The 18,666-nt window shown below is 42.2% G+C and overlaps 1 protein-coding gene across 3 annotated transcripts in view; it reads left to right on the forward strand.

Moving 5' to 3' along the window:
• The window catches only part of AAAS (aladin WD repeat nucleoporin), a 41,677-nt gene that overhangs the window by 9,609 nt on the left and 13,402 nt on the right, over positions 1-18,666 (forward strand). Inside the window, exons 1-7 of one of the 3 annotated variants that reach the window (XM_081935313.1) lie at positions 10,711-10,925; positions 11,886-12,108; positions 13,631-13,757; positions 15,085-15,212; positions 16,404-16,516; positions 17,690-17,781; positions 18,033-18,079. In XM_081935313.1, coding sequence (XP_081791439.1) covers positions 12,032-12,108; positions 13,631-13,757; positions 15,085-15,212; positions 16,404-16,516; positions 17,690-17,781; positions 18,033-18,079 — 584 coding nt within the window. In that variant the 5' untranslated portion in view covers positions 10,711-10,925; positions 11,886-12,031. Of the gene's footprint in view, positions 1-10,710; positions 10,926-11,139; positions 11,268-11,885; positions 12,109-13,630; positions 13,758-15,084; positions 15,213-16,403; positions 16,517-17,689; positions 17,782-18,032; positions 18,080-18,666 lie in introns of those variants that run through there. The other 2 variants (XM_081935315.1, XM_081935314.1) reach the window with 2 other exon arrangements.

An 18,666-nucleotide genomic window follows, 5' to 3' on the forward strand; every position in this document is an offset into this window, starting at 1 on the left:
GGCTCCACGAAGGCTGAACTGTGCCAAGTGTAACTTGCCACAGGCTGACTCTTCACAACGCCTTGGGCATCAGCCAGCCCTTTGATCTCCTGGAGTTTCAGTTTGGGGCTTTTTTGGTTTCTGGAAGTTTTTTTTTTCTTTTTCTTTTAACAAGAGGCCTTCAATTCATCTGCATCTTTCTGCCAGTACAAACACAGGAGAGGAGGGGGTGGAAGAGGAGCAATTGCAACCCTGGCTAAGCTGCAAGGGGGACACGTGCAAATGGTTACACTGTTTATGAAAAGATTCCTAGCAATAGGATTCTCTGAGGAAGTGCCCTCTTGCTCATGACGGCATCCATTCCTTGTTTACTAGGCCATGCCATTGAGAAGGGATTTGCTGAGCCAGCTCTGTCAATAGCAGCTAATAATGCGAGGAAGGGGACAGGACAAGGATACTGCAAAGACCCAGGTTTTGTCCAACTTCGAGTCGTCTTTGGGGGGAGAGGGGAAACTTACTTTTCTGCTGTATGTTACTCGCAGAAGTGTAATGGCCACCTACCAGCGGTTCTCGTTCTCAGGGTTACTACTACATTTTCTACTCTGGGAAAATGGGAAAATATAGAGTGTGGGTGATATATAGTCAACATAATATTCTTTCTCAGAAATCAAGGTCATCTTGCACTGCAGCTGTGATGGTGTGGCTGGGAGGCATCTCCAGCAGGGACGGTGCCTGATTGGGCCACTTGATGGACATGTGGGTGCTGGGCAGGGACTTGAACTTTCACTTGGGCGGGGAAAACCTGGAAGCTTTCAGATTCGGGTTTTCCCAGATGTTGCCAATGTGACATCTCTAATAAAATGAACTTTGAGCAAACTCAAGCCTTGGAGTCTTCTTTCATTGGGGGTGTTACTTGGAACTCTATGTGCGCAAGTTGTGCACTGCACAAAGGAAACATAATACAGTGAGTGCCAAACGATGGGGATGGTATTAGTGCCTCATTGCAAAATGCCAGGTTGGGGGGAAGGAGCCTAACCAGTTACTGCTCCACACTTCAGAACATGTGCTGTAGAACAGTGGTTCTCAACCTGCGATCCACAGACTCTTGATAGGAGCGATGCCATGACAGGGGGTTTGCGAAGCCTTGAAGAAATATGATGATTTCAATCTTGAGTTCAGTCTTGGTGTTCCATGGCCACAAAAGGTATTTAAAGGGGGTTCATGGTAAAGAAAAGGTTGAGAACCACTGCTGTAGAAGTAAAAGGAGAATGGAGCATCTGGAAATTGTTGCTACCATGTGGCATATCAAAGATAGGTGCCTTACAGGTGAACAGGTAATAAGGGGTATTTAATATTGTCATTGTATATATGGTTTTAGCCTTGTCTGTACACCACCCCGAGTCCCCTTGGGGAGAGGGGGCAGTCTATAAATTCAATAAATGAAATGAATGAATGAATGAAATGAACGGCAGTCCTGCTTATTCTGTATACAGGTAGTCTTCGGGTTACGACCACATTTGAGCTCAAAATTTATGTTGCTAAGTGAAACATTTGTTAAGCGAGTTTGCCCCATTTTACAACTTTTCTTGCTAGAGTTGCTAAGTCAATCATTGCATTTGTTAAGTTTGTAACATGGTTGTTAAGTGAATCTGGCTTCCCCATCAACTTTGCTTGTTAGAAGGTCAAAAAGCTGATCACATGACCCCATAAATATGAACCATTTGCCAAGCATCTGAATTTTGACCATGTGACCATGGGGAGGCTGCATCAGTCATAAGCGTGAAAAGCGGTCATAAGTCACTTTTTCAGTGCTATTGTAACTTTGAAAGGTTATTTATGAACTGTTGTAAATCAAGAACTACCTGTATTTTTTCAAAATAAAAACTCACCCTACTGTATACTACTGAACAGAACATCATAGGATGCAATAGGGTGGATGGGTTTTTCTCTGTATGTCCCATCGACTGTCTTCCTTCCCTGCTGCTCTTTTCTTGAGATACTAATAGTTGGGAGCACACACACAAATGCTTTGCTCACTTTGTGCATGCAGCCTCTTTCTCTTTGATTTGGTTTATTTGAACATTAGGTACACAATTCCAGTTTGACAATTATGGGAATCACAAGCCTACAAGGGGGGAGACTCCACTGGTGAATTCTGCTGATGCAATGGAACTGTACTCTCCCATGTGACCACAAAACCTTCTCCAAAGAGTTGAAAAACTCTTGAGTTGTTCAAGAGTTGGGCCCAAAGCAAGAAGGGAGAATCACTCTCCTCCCAATGTGGTCAAAGAAGCCACAAGCAGAAAAAAATGAGAATCCAGCCCTCATGCCATGTAGTTTGTTGGCTTTTATGTACATATTAGAATTCTAGCTAGTAAAATGGCCACTGACTAAGAGAAGCAAAAAAGCATTTATATATTAAACCCTGAAATTCTGAACAATAGCAATAGCACTTATATACAGCTTCGCGGTGCTTTTACAGCCCCTCTAAGCAGTTTACAAATATCAGCCTATTGCTTCCAACAATCTGGGCCCTTATTTTACCGATTTTGGAAGGATGGAAGGCTGAGTCAACTTTGAACCAGTCAGGATGGAACTCCTGGTAGTGGGCAAAGTCAGCTTGCATTACTGCATTTTAACTATTGTGCCACCAGGGCTCTTAAGAAAGGAAATTATACGTGTAGTGGACAGTTGATGTACTTTTCAAGAAATTGGCTTTATAAAAAGGTTTATGCAGAGGTATGTGTATAAATCTGGGGTCTAGGGAGAGGGAAGAAAACAGAGGATGTGTATTACTGCCACTCCCCCAACCCAAACAGCAACAGTAATTAGGCTTAATGAAACAACCCCAACTTTGGAAATGCTCCATTCTTGCGCTTAAGCAAATTGTCACTGTACAGAGGAAGGAAAAAAAATAGATTAAAGATAATAAAGATGGTGCAGCCAAAGGATAATAATGTCAACTGGATTTCCTGTGAAATTACTATAATCAACTGTGCACATTCTGTTTATTAAAAGATTCTCTGGAAACATCCTAAGATTATATATATCAAATGTGTGTGCGTGTTTGTGTGTGAGAGAGTAATTTATCATTTACCATATGAATGTTTCAATATATTTCCCTAAACAAGTTTCAGTAGGTTGGGACTGTGGAATAGTTAGATTTGTGTAAACTAGTGCATAGCCATCATCAATTTTATGCAGAGTTCCGTATCATTTAAAATCACCTGCTAACATTCCCAATGCATCATCAGTATTTGAGACCTGGGGTTTTGTTTGTTTGTTTGTTTGTTTGTTTGACTTTGGTTTATTTGAAACTGAAGCAAAACTGGTATTTCTTCACAATCCCAGATCTTTGCCAAGCATGGGTGCAATTTGTGTTCTTATTGGCAAGATATTTTGCTTCACATTCGCTCTTGCCTTTGAACTTCTTGTTGAAGTTCTTGATGTAGGCATGGTTCGGAAAGTATCCACCCTTTTTCCCCATTCCTACCCAGATAGTCCTCAACTTACGGCCACAATTGGGACCAGAATTTCCACTGCTAAGCAAGGTTATTGTTAAGTGAATCACATGCACTTTTTTTGGTCATGGTTATTAAGATGTTAAGTGAATCATCTGGTCATTAAGCAAATCCTTTTTGATTTTGTTTGTAAATGGCAATCACATGTACCTGGGATACTGCAACCCTTAGTAACAGGTAGTCCTCGACTTACGACCACAATGGAGCCCGAAGTTTCTGTTGTTAAGTGAGACATTTGTTAAGTGAGTTTTGCCCCATTTTATGACCTTCCTTGAAACAGTTGTTAAGTGAATCACTGCAGTTGATAAATTAGTAAGCCGGTTGTTCAGTGAATCTGGTTTCCCCATTGACTTTGCTTGTCAGAAGGTCACAAAAGGGGATCACAGGACCTTGGGACACAGCAACAGTCATAAGTATGAACCGGGTGCCAAGCATCTGAATTTCAATCATGCCAGAAACCCAGAAGAGGAACAGGCAACACTGCGCATGCCAGGCAACATGGCTCCGCCTGCCACTTTGGGCACACATGCAATAGTTTCGCCATCACGGGTATAGGTTCCCCTGCTTGAGCAGAGGGCTGGACTTGAAGACCTCTAAGATCCTTTCAGATTCTATCCTATCCTATTCTACTTTTTTCAGTGCCATTGTAACTTTGAATGGGCACTAAACGAACTGTTGTAAGTCGAGGATTACCTGTACATGCTGGTAGCTAAGCAGGACCTAAATTTTGATAGTTTTTTTGCCCTCCCCAGGCTTCAGGAAAGCCTCTGGAGCCTGGGGAAGGCAAAAGCTCTCCCCCTGTGCCCGGGGGGGGGGGGTTGTCGTGCACGCATGCATGGGGGGGGAGTCGCATGTGCGGGTGCGTGGGGTACATTGCATTGTGGGTATGGGCACGCGTGTGCACCCCCACACAGTTTTGGCACACCTTTACAAAAAGGTTCGCCATCACTGCCCTAGGGGGAATCATTATTGTTCTCCTCTCCTATTGTCCTGAATCCAAACAAACCATCAAAATATGTTGATTAACTGGCTCGGGTAGCACAACAGGAGCCGGGAATGAAGCATGGAGGAGTGCCCAGAATCCCTAGTGACAATTTGTTACAGATTCTGGAAAAGTATTTCTCAACCTTGGCAACTTTTAAGATACCGTACGTGGACTTCAACTCCCAGAATTCCCTCAGCCATGTTGAGAAGCACTGTTCTGGAGGATGATTGGTGGCAGCTCTTGCAGGTGGCGGATGATGCGAGCGGAGAGAGGAAAACCTGAAACAGTCACCATTCAATCTGAAAAGGTAGCATCACTCCCTAACCTTGTTTGCTGAGACCAGAAAGTCTTAGAAGTAGGAGCAACTCTAATTATGTTGGTATGCTTTTCTGCTGACTTGCACACAAGTGGAATCCAGGTTGATCAAGGAGTTTCCAAGGGAGTTCGAAAAGCTGAGAGAGTAGTGACAACAGTGTGATCAAAGTTGTGCTCCTTTTATTGTGTGGCACAACACGTGTAAAGGCTTCAGACATATGGTTATGGCCGTTATCTTGACTTCCTCTCTGCAAGCATCTCAGAGGTTAATACAACCATGGAAAGAAGCACCCCTTTCACTGGTCTGTCTAATGCAGCTCTCCTTGTCTTCTCATTTTTTTAAAAAAAAGAGGGGAGAGTTGTAACTCCAACTATTTTAAGAAATGGGTTTGAAGCCCAGAAAACCACTTTGAAAGTTTTCATTCAAAAGCAGGATGGTAAGTTAATTAATGGTCTCAGCAAATGTAACTGAGCCATGAAGCCATTTAAACAAAACAAACCAGGATGTCTTCTGCCTAAAAATGACATTTTCGATTTTCTAACTCGCACGTTAAGCAATTTGGAGAATTCATTTCTCGTGAAACGAATATCTGAAGTTCCTAAAGTTCTCGTGTTGCGGAGTGTTGTTTTGTAATGCTTATAGCAAAATTAATTGGTCCATTTGAGGCACATGCAGGGCGTGGTTTTAAAACAAATCAAGACGGCAGTCATGACATTGTGATCAAAGCTTGGCCCATTTATTATGTGTGCCATGATGCACATAAATCACATACCTGGTTGCACTGGACCATTGTGGCCACCATCTTGTAATGGTACTTGGGAGACAAGGGGCAGAGGTGCTGCCTAAGGGATGATCAGATAAGAGAAGGCATAGCCTGCAACTGCATAATGGGCAAAGACAGAGGTTGAGAAATTCTCAGACTGCAAAGGAGAAGGTGGGGGATTTGTTCTTTCAAACCGGCAAAATTCTTTCCCCCCCCCCCATGTTTTAAAAAGTTTTATTAAATATAAAAAAATCCATTCCTAAATAAACTGTGTTGCCTGCGTACAAATAATTTTGAGAAATAATCATCATAATGTTTACAATAATATTCATCACATTACTATTGATCTCATGATAATAGTAGTATTTGCTTATCCATCTTAATAAACCTTCATTATAAAATTAACCCTTCTCTTATATTTCCGTATTTCTAACTTAGACCTGCAAAATTCTGTTAATGTAGCCTTACAATAAACTATACTTAGCTCATCTACTCGTCTTTCCTCCCTGCTCTACCTGGGAAGGCTGCCACATCTTGACACCCAAAATCAGTACAACCAACCCCCCTGACTTGGTAGACAGGTTAGGGACTAGCAGCGTGGATGGCATTTTCTTTGCTGATACATTTTGCTGCCAGCTTAAGTACAGGTGGGTAGCAGTTTAACTGAACTTGGGGAAAGTCTTACAAAGCACAAAAGTTGGAAGGGGCCAATTAGAACATCTAGTCCACCCCTATGTTTAGTTCAGGAATAAAACAATCCCAGTTTTGGCTATGGAACCTTTGTTTGAACATATTCAATGTTAGGAGGCCCATTGCTTTCTAGGTTCAATACTGATAGTCCTCGACTTACAACCCTTCATTTAGCAATTGTTGAAAGTTACAACAGCATTGAAAAAAAGTGACTTGTGACTGGTCCTTGCATTTACAACTGTCATGCTACCTCCATGGCCATGTGATCAAAATTTGCTGTTGGCTATGGGCATGTATTTATGAAGTTTGCTACATCTCAAGGTCATGTGATCACCATTTTCGAACTTCCCGGCCGGCTTCTAATGAGCAAAGTCAATGGGGGAACACTGGATTCACTTAATGACTGCAGGAATTTGTTTAACAACTATGGCAAAATAAAATAAAATCAAGTGTGATCATCCTCTGTGGGATTTTCCTATCTCCTGCAACACTGCTTCATAGAGTAGTAGAGAATATTCAGAGCAATGTCTACATTAGGGCTAAAGTGGTGTTGGTTCCATCTGGAAAAATCTTTGTTTGACTGCTAAGCATTTCATTTCAGACCGGAGAGTTCCTGTTTGCACCACTTCCTCTGTCCTTGATCTAGACCAGAGGTGGTCTCCATATTTGGCAACAGAGGTGGGTTGTTGCCGGTTCAGCCTGGATCGCCCGAACCAGTAGTAGCAGCGCGGGAGACTCCGCCCACCCGCTCAGACGCTTCTGCGCATGCACTTGCGGGAGCATGCCCGTCCCAGTAGTAAAAAAATTAGCAACCCACCTCTGCTTGGCAACATTAGGACCTGTGGACTTCAACTTCCAGAATTCCCCATTTGGCTGAGGAATTTGGGAGTTGAAGTCCACAAGTCTTAACGTTGCCAGGTTTGGATACCCCTGCCCTAGACGGATGCAACTTTGTTCCTTCTTCCCACTGAATATGCTTGACCTCTTTCCTATTCTTTTCTGACATAGCTTTCAACCCCCTGGAGATGGATGTGTTCAGCACCCAGTACATGACTAATGCTGAACAATTATAACAGTGTAATGCTGGTATTCTCCTGGCTATATTATCTGACTATAAAAAGAATGTGAAACCTCAACGTCCCGTCCCCCTCTAGAACCCCCATCCAAGTCAGCACTCAGCAGGGCATAAGCACCGTGGGCTCTTTAACTCACTTATCTCCCCCCCCCCCCCAACCATGGCCTACCCAGCTTCTGCCTGTTTGTGTCCAGACACCAGAGAACGTACGCCAGGCCTGTGGTGTTTCTAATGTCTTTGAGGCAACGGCGCCATCGAAATCATGTTGGTTCCTTCTCTTTTCTCTCTCTCTCTGTCTCACTCTCTGATGGGTCAGGAATGCAGGTTTGCAGACCCCTCCCCCTGGCCACAACATTTATATAATATCCTGAAAAAAAATTAAAATAACTTCTGTGGCCTCTAGGAAAAACAAGATAAATATAATAAAAATGAGACAAAAATATAATTCCAAGGAAGGACTGGAAGCTTTCCTAACCAGCACTTAGCATCAAGGAGGGGTATGAATGTAAAAGGGAACACACGAGAGCACACATATACACAAATAAGACACAAATAAGAACTTGCCTAGTTAGATGCAAAATGTGATACAGATACCCACGAGTATGAATGCAGAAGAATGATCTTTCATAGATCCACACTCTCTATCACTTTCAAATAAAGAGATGTGTGTATGCACACACAGTGACATATATGGATGAAATATGCACGCCTCCAAATTGTAGCCTCTGGAATCACATAACTAGGATACTCCTAAGCAAAAAATGTCACCAATCACCATTTTACACACTGCAAGCAACTTCCAAACACAGAGAATATCACATGAGGCAGCTAGCTTTCCACACAACTGACCAATAATAGGATGTAAACTCTGCATTCAGTCATTGCCAACCTCCTCCCCATCCATGTTCTCAATTCATGATATATTTGGCAATTAGTGTTGCCAAATTTTAATCCCTCGGGAGTTATGGGTCCTAGTATCCTATACTTAAGTCCATTTGAGGTATCTTTGCTTGCAAGGTTTTCACCTGTGATGCACCATTATTATTATTATTTCATATGGCGTAGCAAAATGCAGCATATAAATGATACACCATTTTGCCTAGCTAAAGGTTAAAAAGGTAAAGGTAAAGATTCCCCTCGCACATATTTGCTAGTAGTTCCCAACTCTAGGGGGCAGTGCTCATCTCCATTTCAAAGCCGAAGATCCAGTGCTGTCCAAAGACCTCTCCGTGGTCATGTGACTGGCATGACTAAATGCCAAAGGCGCATGGAACGCAGTTACATTCCCACCAAATGTGGTTCCTATTTTTCTACTTGCATTTGTACACGCTTTCAAACTGCTAGGTTGGCAGAAGCTGGGACAAGTAACGGGAGCTCACTCCGTTATGCAGCGCTAGGGATTCGAACCGCAAACTACTGACCTTTCTGACAAGCTCAGTATCTTAGCCACTGAGCCACCGCATCAGTTACAGACACACAAGTTTTAGCAGTCAATAGATGGATGCATGTGTTTTTATACCTGTTAATAAAAGAGGGGGGGGACCCCAACCCGAGCTTGAACAAGTAAACCCAGCTTCATCAAGGTCAATCTTAAAACCCAGAGAGCTTGCAGAGAACACCATAATCCAACCAGTTTGCCTTCTAGTTAATTAACAAAAAGGAACAACAGTAGCAGTCAGTTCATAGCTCTTGAACTGCCACAGCTTCTGATACAAACATTCTTGTACCCCCATTCCACAAACAAAATGTTGCATCTTTCTGGAATCACTCCTTCCATCCCTAAATAAAGAAACTACAAAAGAACACCGAGCTCTTTATAGAAATGTTTCTTCTTTCAAAATAGCAAAGGAGCTATTATAGAAGATTCTCACTTGTACAACTGTTGAATGAATGAATCTTGGTCAGATGAAGAGATTTCATTAGTCTTTGAAATTTCAAGAATTGTGTAGAAGAACTATGTGGTAGAAGTTTTTCACCGTGCAACAAAGGCTTTAAAAAGATTTCCTTTTGCCTAATTCTTTTTCTTATTAAAACTTCCAAACTGACATTAAAATTCCAAACCTAGAACTGATGATATTTCGGTACTTAGTTTGGGTATGTTGGAAGAAATATCCATCTGTATTCAGTTCCACTTGGGGAGACATTGGAAATATGGAGGCTGATTGGAAAGATGATTTATTGGTGAACAGGACCACATGGGTTTGAAGTCCTGGGTAGCTGAACACATGGAATGGAGAGTGAGTGTTATTTTTACCCTCTCTTGGGCTTTGAGCTTGAGCTTCCTGTTCCTGAGGCAAGGGCATGCATTCTATTGGCTGTCAGACTCCCAGGGGGAGTCATGATTGTCTAAATCAAGTTTGGTTGAACCTTGGGCTGATGTAATGAAGGGGCTTGGTTGTGCCGTGTGGTGAGCTCTGCTGATAGATAATCCTATTATGTCCTGGAGGGTGAAGGTGTTTTGGCTTATAGATAGGCTGGCATCAAAATGTCTGCTGGGGGCAGGGAGCTGAGATTTTTATTTCTCTTTTAGGGGAAATATTCTGCCTTTTAAACATTTCCTAGAATATTTAATTCTTCTAGGAGAGGAGTGGGTGCTAACTTTCTACAGGTAATAAAATGTCTGCAAGAAAACAACCAAGCTCAGAGAGCATTGAGGACCCCTCATTTCAACTCTGAACTACAAATCTTTATTGGTTCCAAACCTAAACCTATTGCTTGGTGAAAATGCAGACTTGTCACAGCTACTTTCTGGTTCCCTCTGGTTATTCTAATGTTTCTGGTATTCAAGTCTCAAATTCCCAGCACAATACTCTTTGAATCAACTCATAAGTTAAGTTTCATGAAGGTCAGGCATCCTTGGTTAAATGCAAAGTTGCAAACAGGAAACAGCAATGTCACAAATAATGGACATTATGCACAGCACTTTTAAGGACTGTTTATTAATTGTACCAACTGTGGATCATAATGCATTCCCCAAATAGGGGAATAAACTTGTGGGGGGGATCTTTGTCTTTTACAGCAGGCTCCATTCTGAGCATAACGGTTTGAGCAGTGGTGTATTAACCATTAAGCAGACTAAGCACGTGCTTAGGGCACCAGGCTCAAAGGAGACACCACAAAGTTGAGAAAGAAAGAAAAAACCAAACAAGATTTGTACAGTATGTACAAAGGAGGGGGAGGAGCACCAAGATTTGTCAGGGTTTAGGGCACCAGTGAGCCTTAATCCGCCACTGGGTTTGAAGATACACTAAGCCTTTAACATAACACAGAGCTGTAATAGGCACATAGAACCGGATGCTAGTCGAACACAGCCGGAACGGCGGGTGGGGGTGGGGGTGGGGGGCGCTCTGGCCCTTTAAGACATGAGCGTTGGGAACGCCTGTTACGCGCCCGATCCGCTAGGAGGCGAATCCATCCCTAAACCGAGCCAGCTAGAGGTCCGCGGCGAAGGCAAAGGCGTTCGCTTTGACTCTTTTTGACCCCGTGCAGCGCCCGTCGCCGTTGCCTGAACGGTTACCCGCGAAAAGCTGAAGTTGCCTAGAGCGCCTTCCTTCGTTCCCAAAGAAAGCCTATTTGGGCGAGGGATTCGCGGCCGCGTAAGTAATTGAGGCAGGCTCGGCCAGGCCTGGTCCCGCTGCTGGCGGAGGCGGCGGCGGGGGGGGGGGGACGAGGTGGGGGGCTAGGCTAGGCCTTTTCCTTGTCTCAGCCGAGCGCTCCGGATCGAGAAAGGAGGGGAGGCAGCGCTTCGGCTGGTTCGCCTCGACAGGGTTCGGGAAAATGTCGAGGCACCGGGTTCTATTTTTACCCATTTCAGGGCCAGCGCTTCTGCCTCCCGGGCCCACAGCAAGTGTTTCCACTCCCTTCGAGGAAGCTCAATTACAGCCGGATTTATAATCCTCCCTATAATGGTTGTTTTATTCCAAGTAGGAACTCTGAAAGTGAGTCCGCTGGGTTTATAATAATTCCTATACACCGTATATAACAAAAAATTAAAATATAAAATGTTATTGTTTTTTTTACCTCAAGGGGATAAAGTGAGCCCACTGGATTTATAACAATTCCTGTCACTTGGGGGTCCTCGACTTACGACTCACAATGGAGCCCCAGGTTTCAATTTTGCTCAGTGAGACAGTTGTTGAGTTTTGCCCTGCTTTACGACATTTCTAGCCACAATTGTTAAGTGAATCAACAGCAGTTGTTAAACTAGTAACATGGCTGTTAAGTGAATCTGGCTTCCCCATTGACTTTGCTGGTCGGAAGGTTGCAAAAGGATGATCGCAACATCCCAGGACACTGTGACCGTCATAACTATGAGTCTATTGCTAAGCGCCTGCATTTTGATAACGGGGCTAATGCAATAGTCTTAAATGTCAAAAGTGGTCATAAGTCACTTTTTTCCCCATGCCGTTTTAACTTTCAATGGTCACTAAATGAATTGCTGTAAGTCGAGGACTTCCTGTACAGTTATAGTATTATTGTTTTATCAGAAACAATACTAGCTGTCAAATTGGGACTGCTGGATTCATAATCGTTGTTGCTGTTATTACTTCTTTCAGATCATCCGAGATGCCGGTAATGACCTGAATGCACAACAGTGATAAACACAGGAATCTCTGCGCTGAAGGCCACGTTTCAGAAAGTCCCTGGATTTGAAAAAACGTCCATTTAATCTAGCGCTCTGCATCTTGCAGCTGTCAGCCAAATGCCTTCTGGAGGCTCACCACTAGCAGGGCATGAGGGCCATTCGTCTGTCCCTCTCTCCCCAACTCCCAGCAACAGGTATGGCATGTTTTGGGCAATGAGCAATTAGCTTCCTCTTCCACTCACCTGTTAGGTAATTCTTTAGAAGTATCTTGTGCCTAATTCTGTGCACATTTACATGGCAATAAAGTCAGCTTAGGCAACTAACTTCCAGGTACGGTTAGTCACTGCAGTGTTACTGATGGTGTGAACGGATGACCCGTTTAAAAAGGGACGCCCTATTCTGCTGCTGCTGTTTCCTTGAGAGCTCAGCGCATCATGATTGAATTTAAAAAAACCTTCGTGAATTGTTCATGACTTTGGATTTTTGCATCAAGTTTTTAATAAAACAGTTGTAAAAGCAACGTTCAGTGATGCATTATGTCATACATTTGATGCAGGCAGTCCTTGAGTTACGATTGTAACGGAGCCCGCCTATCATGGTCATAACTTGTGATGGTCATAAAGCCAATCAGTCGTCATTAAGATAACCAATGATTTGCTGTGGGAGTGGTTTGCTGAAAATCAGAAGGAAATGTCGGTTTTTGGCAAAATCATGGTAAAACGTGGTGACATGACCACAGGACAATACAAACAGCCTGGTTGGCTCAGTGTTTGAATTGCTGGCTGGCTCAGTGTTTGAATTGCTGTCAAATAACCAGGGGGCGGGGCATGGGCATCAGTACTTAAAATACAGGTCATGAGTACCCCCCAGGTTTTTTAAATGACCATAATCCTATTGAATTCCTGTAGAATTATAAAAACCCAATTTTTCTTTCGTGTCTTGGACCAGAATACAGCTCTGCTGGCTGGGGAATTCTGGGAGTTGAAGTCCACAAGTCTTAAAGTTGCCAAGTTTGGACATCCCTGGTGTAGAGGATGTCATTGCTAGCCTTGATTATGTATCGTATGCTGTTTTTGCCAGCTTATTTTGCTTCAGTATATTATTTATTTTCCTTCTAACTGTCTTTTCTGATGGTTATTGTTATTCATCACTCAAAGTCACAAATTATGAGAGGAGCAATTTTTCAAAGCTTTTAAATTAATTGCCTAAATTATTTGTAATAAAGTAGGGGGCTAAAAGGGATGTGGTGGCTAAGACGCTGAGCTTGTCGATCGGAAAGGCTAGCAGTTTGGCTATTTGAATCCCTAGCACCGCATAACGGAGTAAGCTCCCATTACTTGTCCCAGCTTCTGCCATCCTAGCAGTTTGAAAGCGTGTAAAAATGCAAGTAGAAAAATAGGGACCACTTTGGAGGGAAGATAAAAGCGTTCCGTGCGTCTTCGGCATTTAGTCATGCTGGCCACGTGACCACACGGACAACGCTGGCTCTTTGGCTTTGAAACGGAGATGAGCACTGCCCCCTAGAGTCGGGAACAACTAGCACATATGTGCGAGGGGAAGCTTTACGTTTACTTTAGGCACTAAAACTTGCTATTGGCCTCTCTGGAGTAGTAGCACTATGTCTAGCAATGTAGAATTACTTTGGAACGTCCACTCCAGCATGGTATGCTTTAAGGAGTCTCTTTTCTTTTTCTTTGCTTTTTCCTCAATTACCAGAAAGATGTGTTCCCTCGCACTCTTTCCATTTCCACCTCCTCCAGGAGACATCACCCTTTATGAATTCAACAATGCCTTAGTTTCTGGCCGGAGCTATGAGAAGCTTCCACTTACTTTCCAAGGTCAGGTAAGTCATAATTTCCGACCATAGAAAGAAATCATCTACCATCTTGTCTTAATAATAGGAAGCCTTCCAAAAATTTAATGTCAGATGGATGCTTGACTTGATAAATAAGGGAGGGAAACAATTTGAACTTTTCTTTAATCTGCTTGAAAGGATTAGTGATGGGTCTCTGCCTCTAGTCTAGTGGATCAACACTCCAACTCCTTGTTTCATTGAAATAAATATTTCTGGGAGGGCTACCTGATCCGAACTGCAAAAATCCAGACATCCATTAAATAGCAGCGGAGTGATGGAGAAAAATCTTGATTCTTTACTGCCTTCTAATGGTTGCATGGATTCTAACAGCTCACCTCTGGTGGCCTTCATCTTCAATGATTTGGGAAAAATAAAGTGGCAGGAATTAGCCTCAAAATATAAATACAAATAAGGAAGGGCAGAAGAATTGCTTATAGTAAAAGCAGTACAGGCAGTCTCATTTTAACAACCATTCATTTAGTGACTGTTGAAGTTACAACAGCACTGAAAAAAGTGACATGACTGGTTTTCACATTTGGAACATCCTCATGGCCAGCGATCAAAATTCAGGAACTAGGCAACTGGCCTGTATTTATGATATTGCACTGTCCTGGGATCATATGATCACCTTTTGTTATCTTCCCAGCAGGCCTCTGAGAAGCAGAGTCAATGGGGGAAGCCAGATTAATGACCACAAGATTCACTTAACTAGTGATTCCCTTAAAATCTGTGGCAAAAAAGGTCATAATATGAGGCACAACTCATTTAACAACTGCCTTATTTAGCAATGGAAATTTGGGGCTGAATTGTGGTTGTAAATCATGAGCTACCTGTATGTGTCTTGGGGATTGGCTAATCCCCATCAGAAAGTCTTCAGAAATACTGTTTAAGTAGTCTAGCATGAACATGAAAAGGATGTTCAAGCAGAGGAAAGTAGCAAAATATCAGAAAGTAATAGGCTGGGTTTGTTTACATTTGACCAACACAAACAAAATTATTTTCCAAGAAAATCTTCAATTCTGTATTTTACATAATGTTTAAGTAACGTTTCCGCTAGGAAAAGGCTACACATAAAGCTCTGTGCCTTTAACTATAAGCTTTAATTTCTAGCTTTTGGAATGTCTGAGCAATTTGAAGTGTGGAGGGAAGGAAAAGGAAGAAACACGTCCATTACTCTTCCATTGCTGCCTATAAACCAAAGTGAACCTGGAACCTTGATTGGTTGTCCTATTATCAAGCTTTTTGTGTGTGTGTGTACTAATAATCCTTGTCAAGGAATTTTACTTTCTTCTTAATTCTGTGGATAATTGTGCAGATGGAAAGTCTTCCCACCCCCACTATTCCCAAAGAAAACCTAAAAGCTTTCAGTCGCCTGGAACACAGCACCAAGCCGGCCTTCATTCATCACCAGGAGTCCCTCTGGAAGAGGTGCATCAGAGCCTGGTAAGTTTGGATTGGGTTAGTTAGGATGATCATGCCAGAACTGCATTTTTCCACACACCAATTGCCCTCAGCTTTAAGAAAAGGGCACACACAGTTCTCGACTGAAGAACTATAAGAGGAACACCAGGTTTTTTTTTATTCCTGGGATTTGTTTCTCTGCTGTTTTCTTTTTTCTTTTTCACGAATTTCTCACTTTCGGTATATGAATCAGAGGAGAAAAGCATTGGTGGAGAAAAGAAGAACAAGCTAAATAGTTTAAAAAGTGGCAGCATATTCTTAGGACGACCTCGCTTTCGGGTGATTAGATCAGATTTGGATTTAAGTCTACAAGCCTTCCACCTTCGTGTTTTTATGTCCTTGTCCAACTTTTACATTGTCATTTTCAGTTTTAAATAGAGTTGCTTAATGTTCACAACATACTTTAAATCAGTTAAGAGAACTGCATTTGTGTCTTAGTAGAGTTGATGCTTAAAAGTAAATTTCTTATTTTAGACAGTAAATCAAGTAATAATACAGATAAATATTCTCTGCATAACCTATCTTTTTGATTGACATCAACCTGGTATCTTATGCATAAGAAGCAGTTATGGCCTGCTAGGCTATAGTTATTTGCTTGACGGCTATTATGGTGCTGACAAATTCCAGAACTAGGCTGTGGGAATTAGTAATGTTCTCCCACCTCTCTTAGTATTAAGGACGGACACACAGACACACACACAGACACACCCTGCCTGCATTATAATTCTCTAGCGTGGAGAACCAGCATAACATGACAGCTGTGCTTGGTCTTCTCGCCATTCTTGATATGTTTTCCCTGGTGATGACAAAGCAGCACAGCTTTCCTTTGATTTCTTACAGAAGAGTAAGCGAGGAAATTACCTGGTTGAGTTGAGCAACCTGAAGAAGGTTTGGCTTCTAAATGTAGATTTTCTACAACAAATCAGACTTTGGTGACTGAGGAGAGTATTAAGTACTTGGGTGATCAGTGAGCCAGGAGGATAGGGAATAAAAACTGAGGCTGGGTCACAGAAGAACACTGAAGTTCTCATTAGAAAAGCTGAAAGAGAAAAGCTGTGATGGCAAACTCTGAAGTTGCTTTCATGTACATCAAATTACTTTTCCAATTGCATGTGGAACATAATCAAGCTCCCTTTCACCTATAGCCGCTTTCACACAATATATTTCATTCAGGCGTGACATTGGAGTGGCTGGTGTCCTTGAAGAACTCGCAAACGCAGAAGAGGAACAGGACTCGGACCAGGGAACCAATAATCAGTCTTGGGTGGAATCTTCAAAGGAGCTAGGTAAGTGTACTAAGAATTGTACAGTACAGCTTGACCGGTTGAGGAGTGAATAGGAAAATCTTTTATTAGCTCTCTCTCAAAGTCACATTTTTCTAGAAATTTAGAAGCTGGTGATTGGTGCAATAATATGAGCAAACAAGGATGTGGAAGTGATGTAGCTTTGATACCCGCTGCTCTCATTCATCCTTGGGATTGATTTGATTAAATTGGCTCATTAGAAGGATATTATTTCCTGACAAATTTCTCATGGGCACCCCTCCAAAAGCTCACTGGAAGAATGATTTGCCGTCTCCCAGATAAGTCATTCTTTCTTCTAGCAAGGATGTAATATTACTCTTGCTGGAAAAAAAGGATTTTTTGAAGATAAGATATAAGCATGAGGAAAAAAAATTGATCCAGCCCACTAAGGTCATTTTTTAAAAACATGTACATTTTTAGCGTTGGCATACCTTGTAGGTCTTGACTTCTTCTTCTTGTGCCATATCCATTATTGGACATTGGCGATCATGTTGGCAATCCTATTTTTATCAATAGCCGCATAAAAAAGTGCTGCTGAGTTTTGTCCAAAGCAGTCCCTTAGATTTTGAAACCATGATCTTCTTCTGCCTAGACCTCATTTGCCTTCAATCTTTTCTTGGAAGATTAAGTGAAGTATGCTGTATTTTTCTGGGTGTCACATCATGTGTCCAAAATATTCTAACTTTTGCTTTTTTCTGGTTTTGATGATTTCCCAGGTGGCTTATTACCTCCTCATTTCTTATTTTGTCAATCCAGTTTATACGTAACTGTAAATCCACATTTCAAATGCTTCTAATCTTTTCAAGTGGCTTTCTGTCAGAGACCAACTCTCCACTCCATAGAGCCGGATAGAAAAAATGTAACATCTGACAAGCTTGATTTTCAATTTTAGGCTTATGTCATGACTGCAGAAGACCTTTTTCATTTTGAAGAAAGTTCTCGACTTACAACCACAATTGGGATCGGAATTCTAATCATAAATCATTATGGTCATAAGTCGAGAGACCACATTACCAGGGCCAGTTTTTTCAATCATCTTTTTATAGCAGTTGTTAAGCAATCTCGCAGTCTTAAATCTAAATCCTCTCTCTCCAATGGGCATTTTGCCATCAAACAACTGATTGTAAGTTGAGAACTACCTGTATTATCTTTCAGCTCTGCAATGGATGAAATCTGGATCTCGATGTGCATTAGGACTCTGCTGTTGGATATCCTCCCTCCATGGCTCCTTCTTTCCCCATTTGTCGGTGAGGTTTGCATAACATAGAGCCCGAGTAGAAGAGAGGGGCCGGGGGAATTAGTGACTGGGAAGCATGCCAATCCATAGTGGGATCAATAACTGCTTGAGATGTCAGATATGATAGCTGTGCGTTCTTTCCAATTCATGGAGGGAATCTTTCCATCTCCCTTTAGCCAGTTTCTCCTGGGTATTCAGATATGGCCACTCTTAAGTGGCTGCCAGTGAAGTATTGACACTGCTGTTTCTTCTTTCTTAAAGCTGCCAAGTGAAGATATAATAGCAAAATTCTCCCAGGCTGTGGATTGGTGAGTCCTGGGTGGTTTGCAAGTATCCAGTAACCAAATATTAGTTGCTATCTGAACCTTCTCCCTTGTTGGAAAGGAATCCAGTTGATCTGCTTTAAATCTGAAATTGACATATTTCATCAACATGATGCATATTCTTCCCCTTTACTATGTATAGAAGTCTTATTGACTAGATAATCTGCAGAGCCCTTAATTGTATCTCTGAATGCATATTACTTTGTGTAAATCTCCTATTTATACAGTATCAGTTAACCCTAGAATAGCAGGTATTACCATATTTTTCGGAATATAAGACGCACCTTTTTCCCTCAAAAAAGAGGCTGAAAATCTGGGTGCATCTTATATACTAAATACAGTATTTTTTGCCTCCTGAAACCCTGCCCCCTGGCCATGCATAGCCTTTAGGAGCCTTGCAGAGTGCTCCCGGGGAGGGCAAAAATAAGCGGACCATTTTTTGCTCAATTTCTCCCCCCCCCCCCCCAGCCTCCAGGAGTACTCTATTAGCCTCCTAAAGGCTATGCATGCCCCCCCCTTTTTTTTTTTTTTTACAAAAAAACAGGCCGTTTTGGGGAGGTTGCAGAGTGCAA

Source organism: Natrix helvetica (assembly GCF_964273705.1).
Source record: "Natrix helvetica genome assembly, chromosome: 1".
NCBI lineage: Eukaryota > Metazoa > Chordata > Lepidosauria > Squamata > Natricidae > Natrix > Natrix helvetica.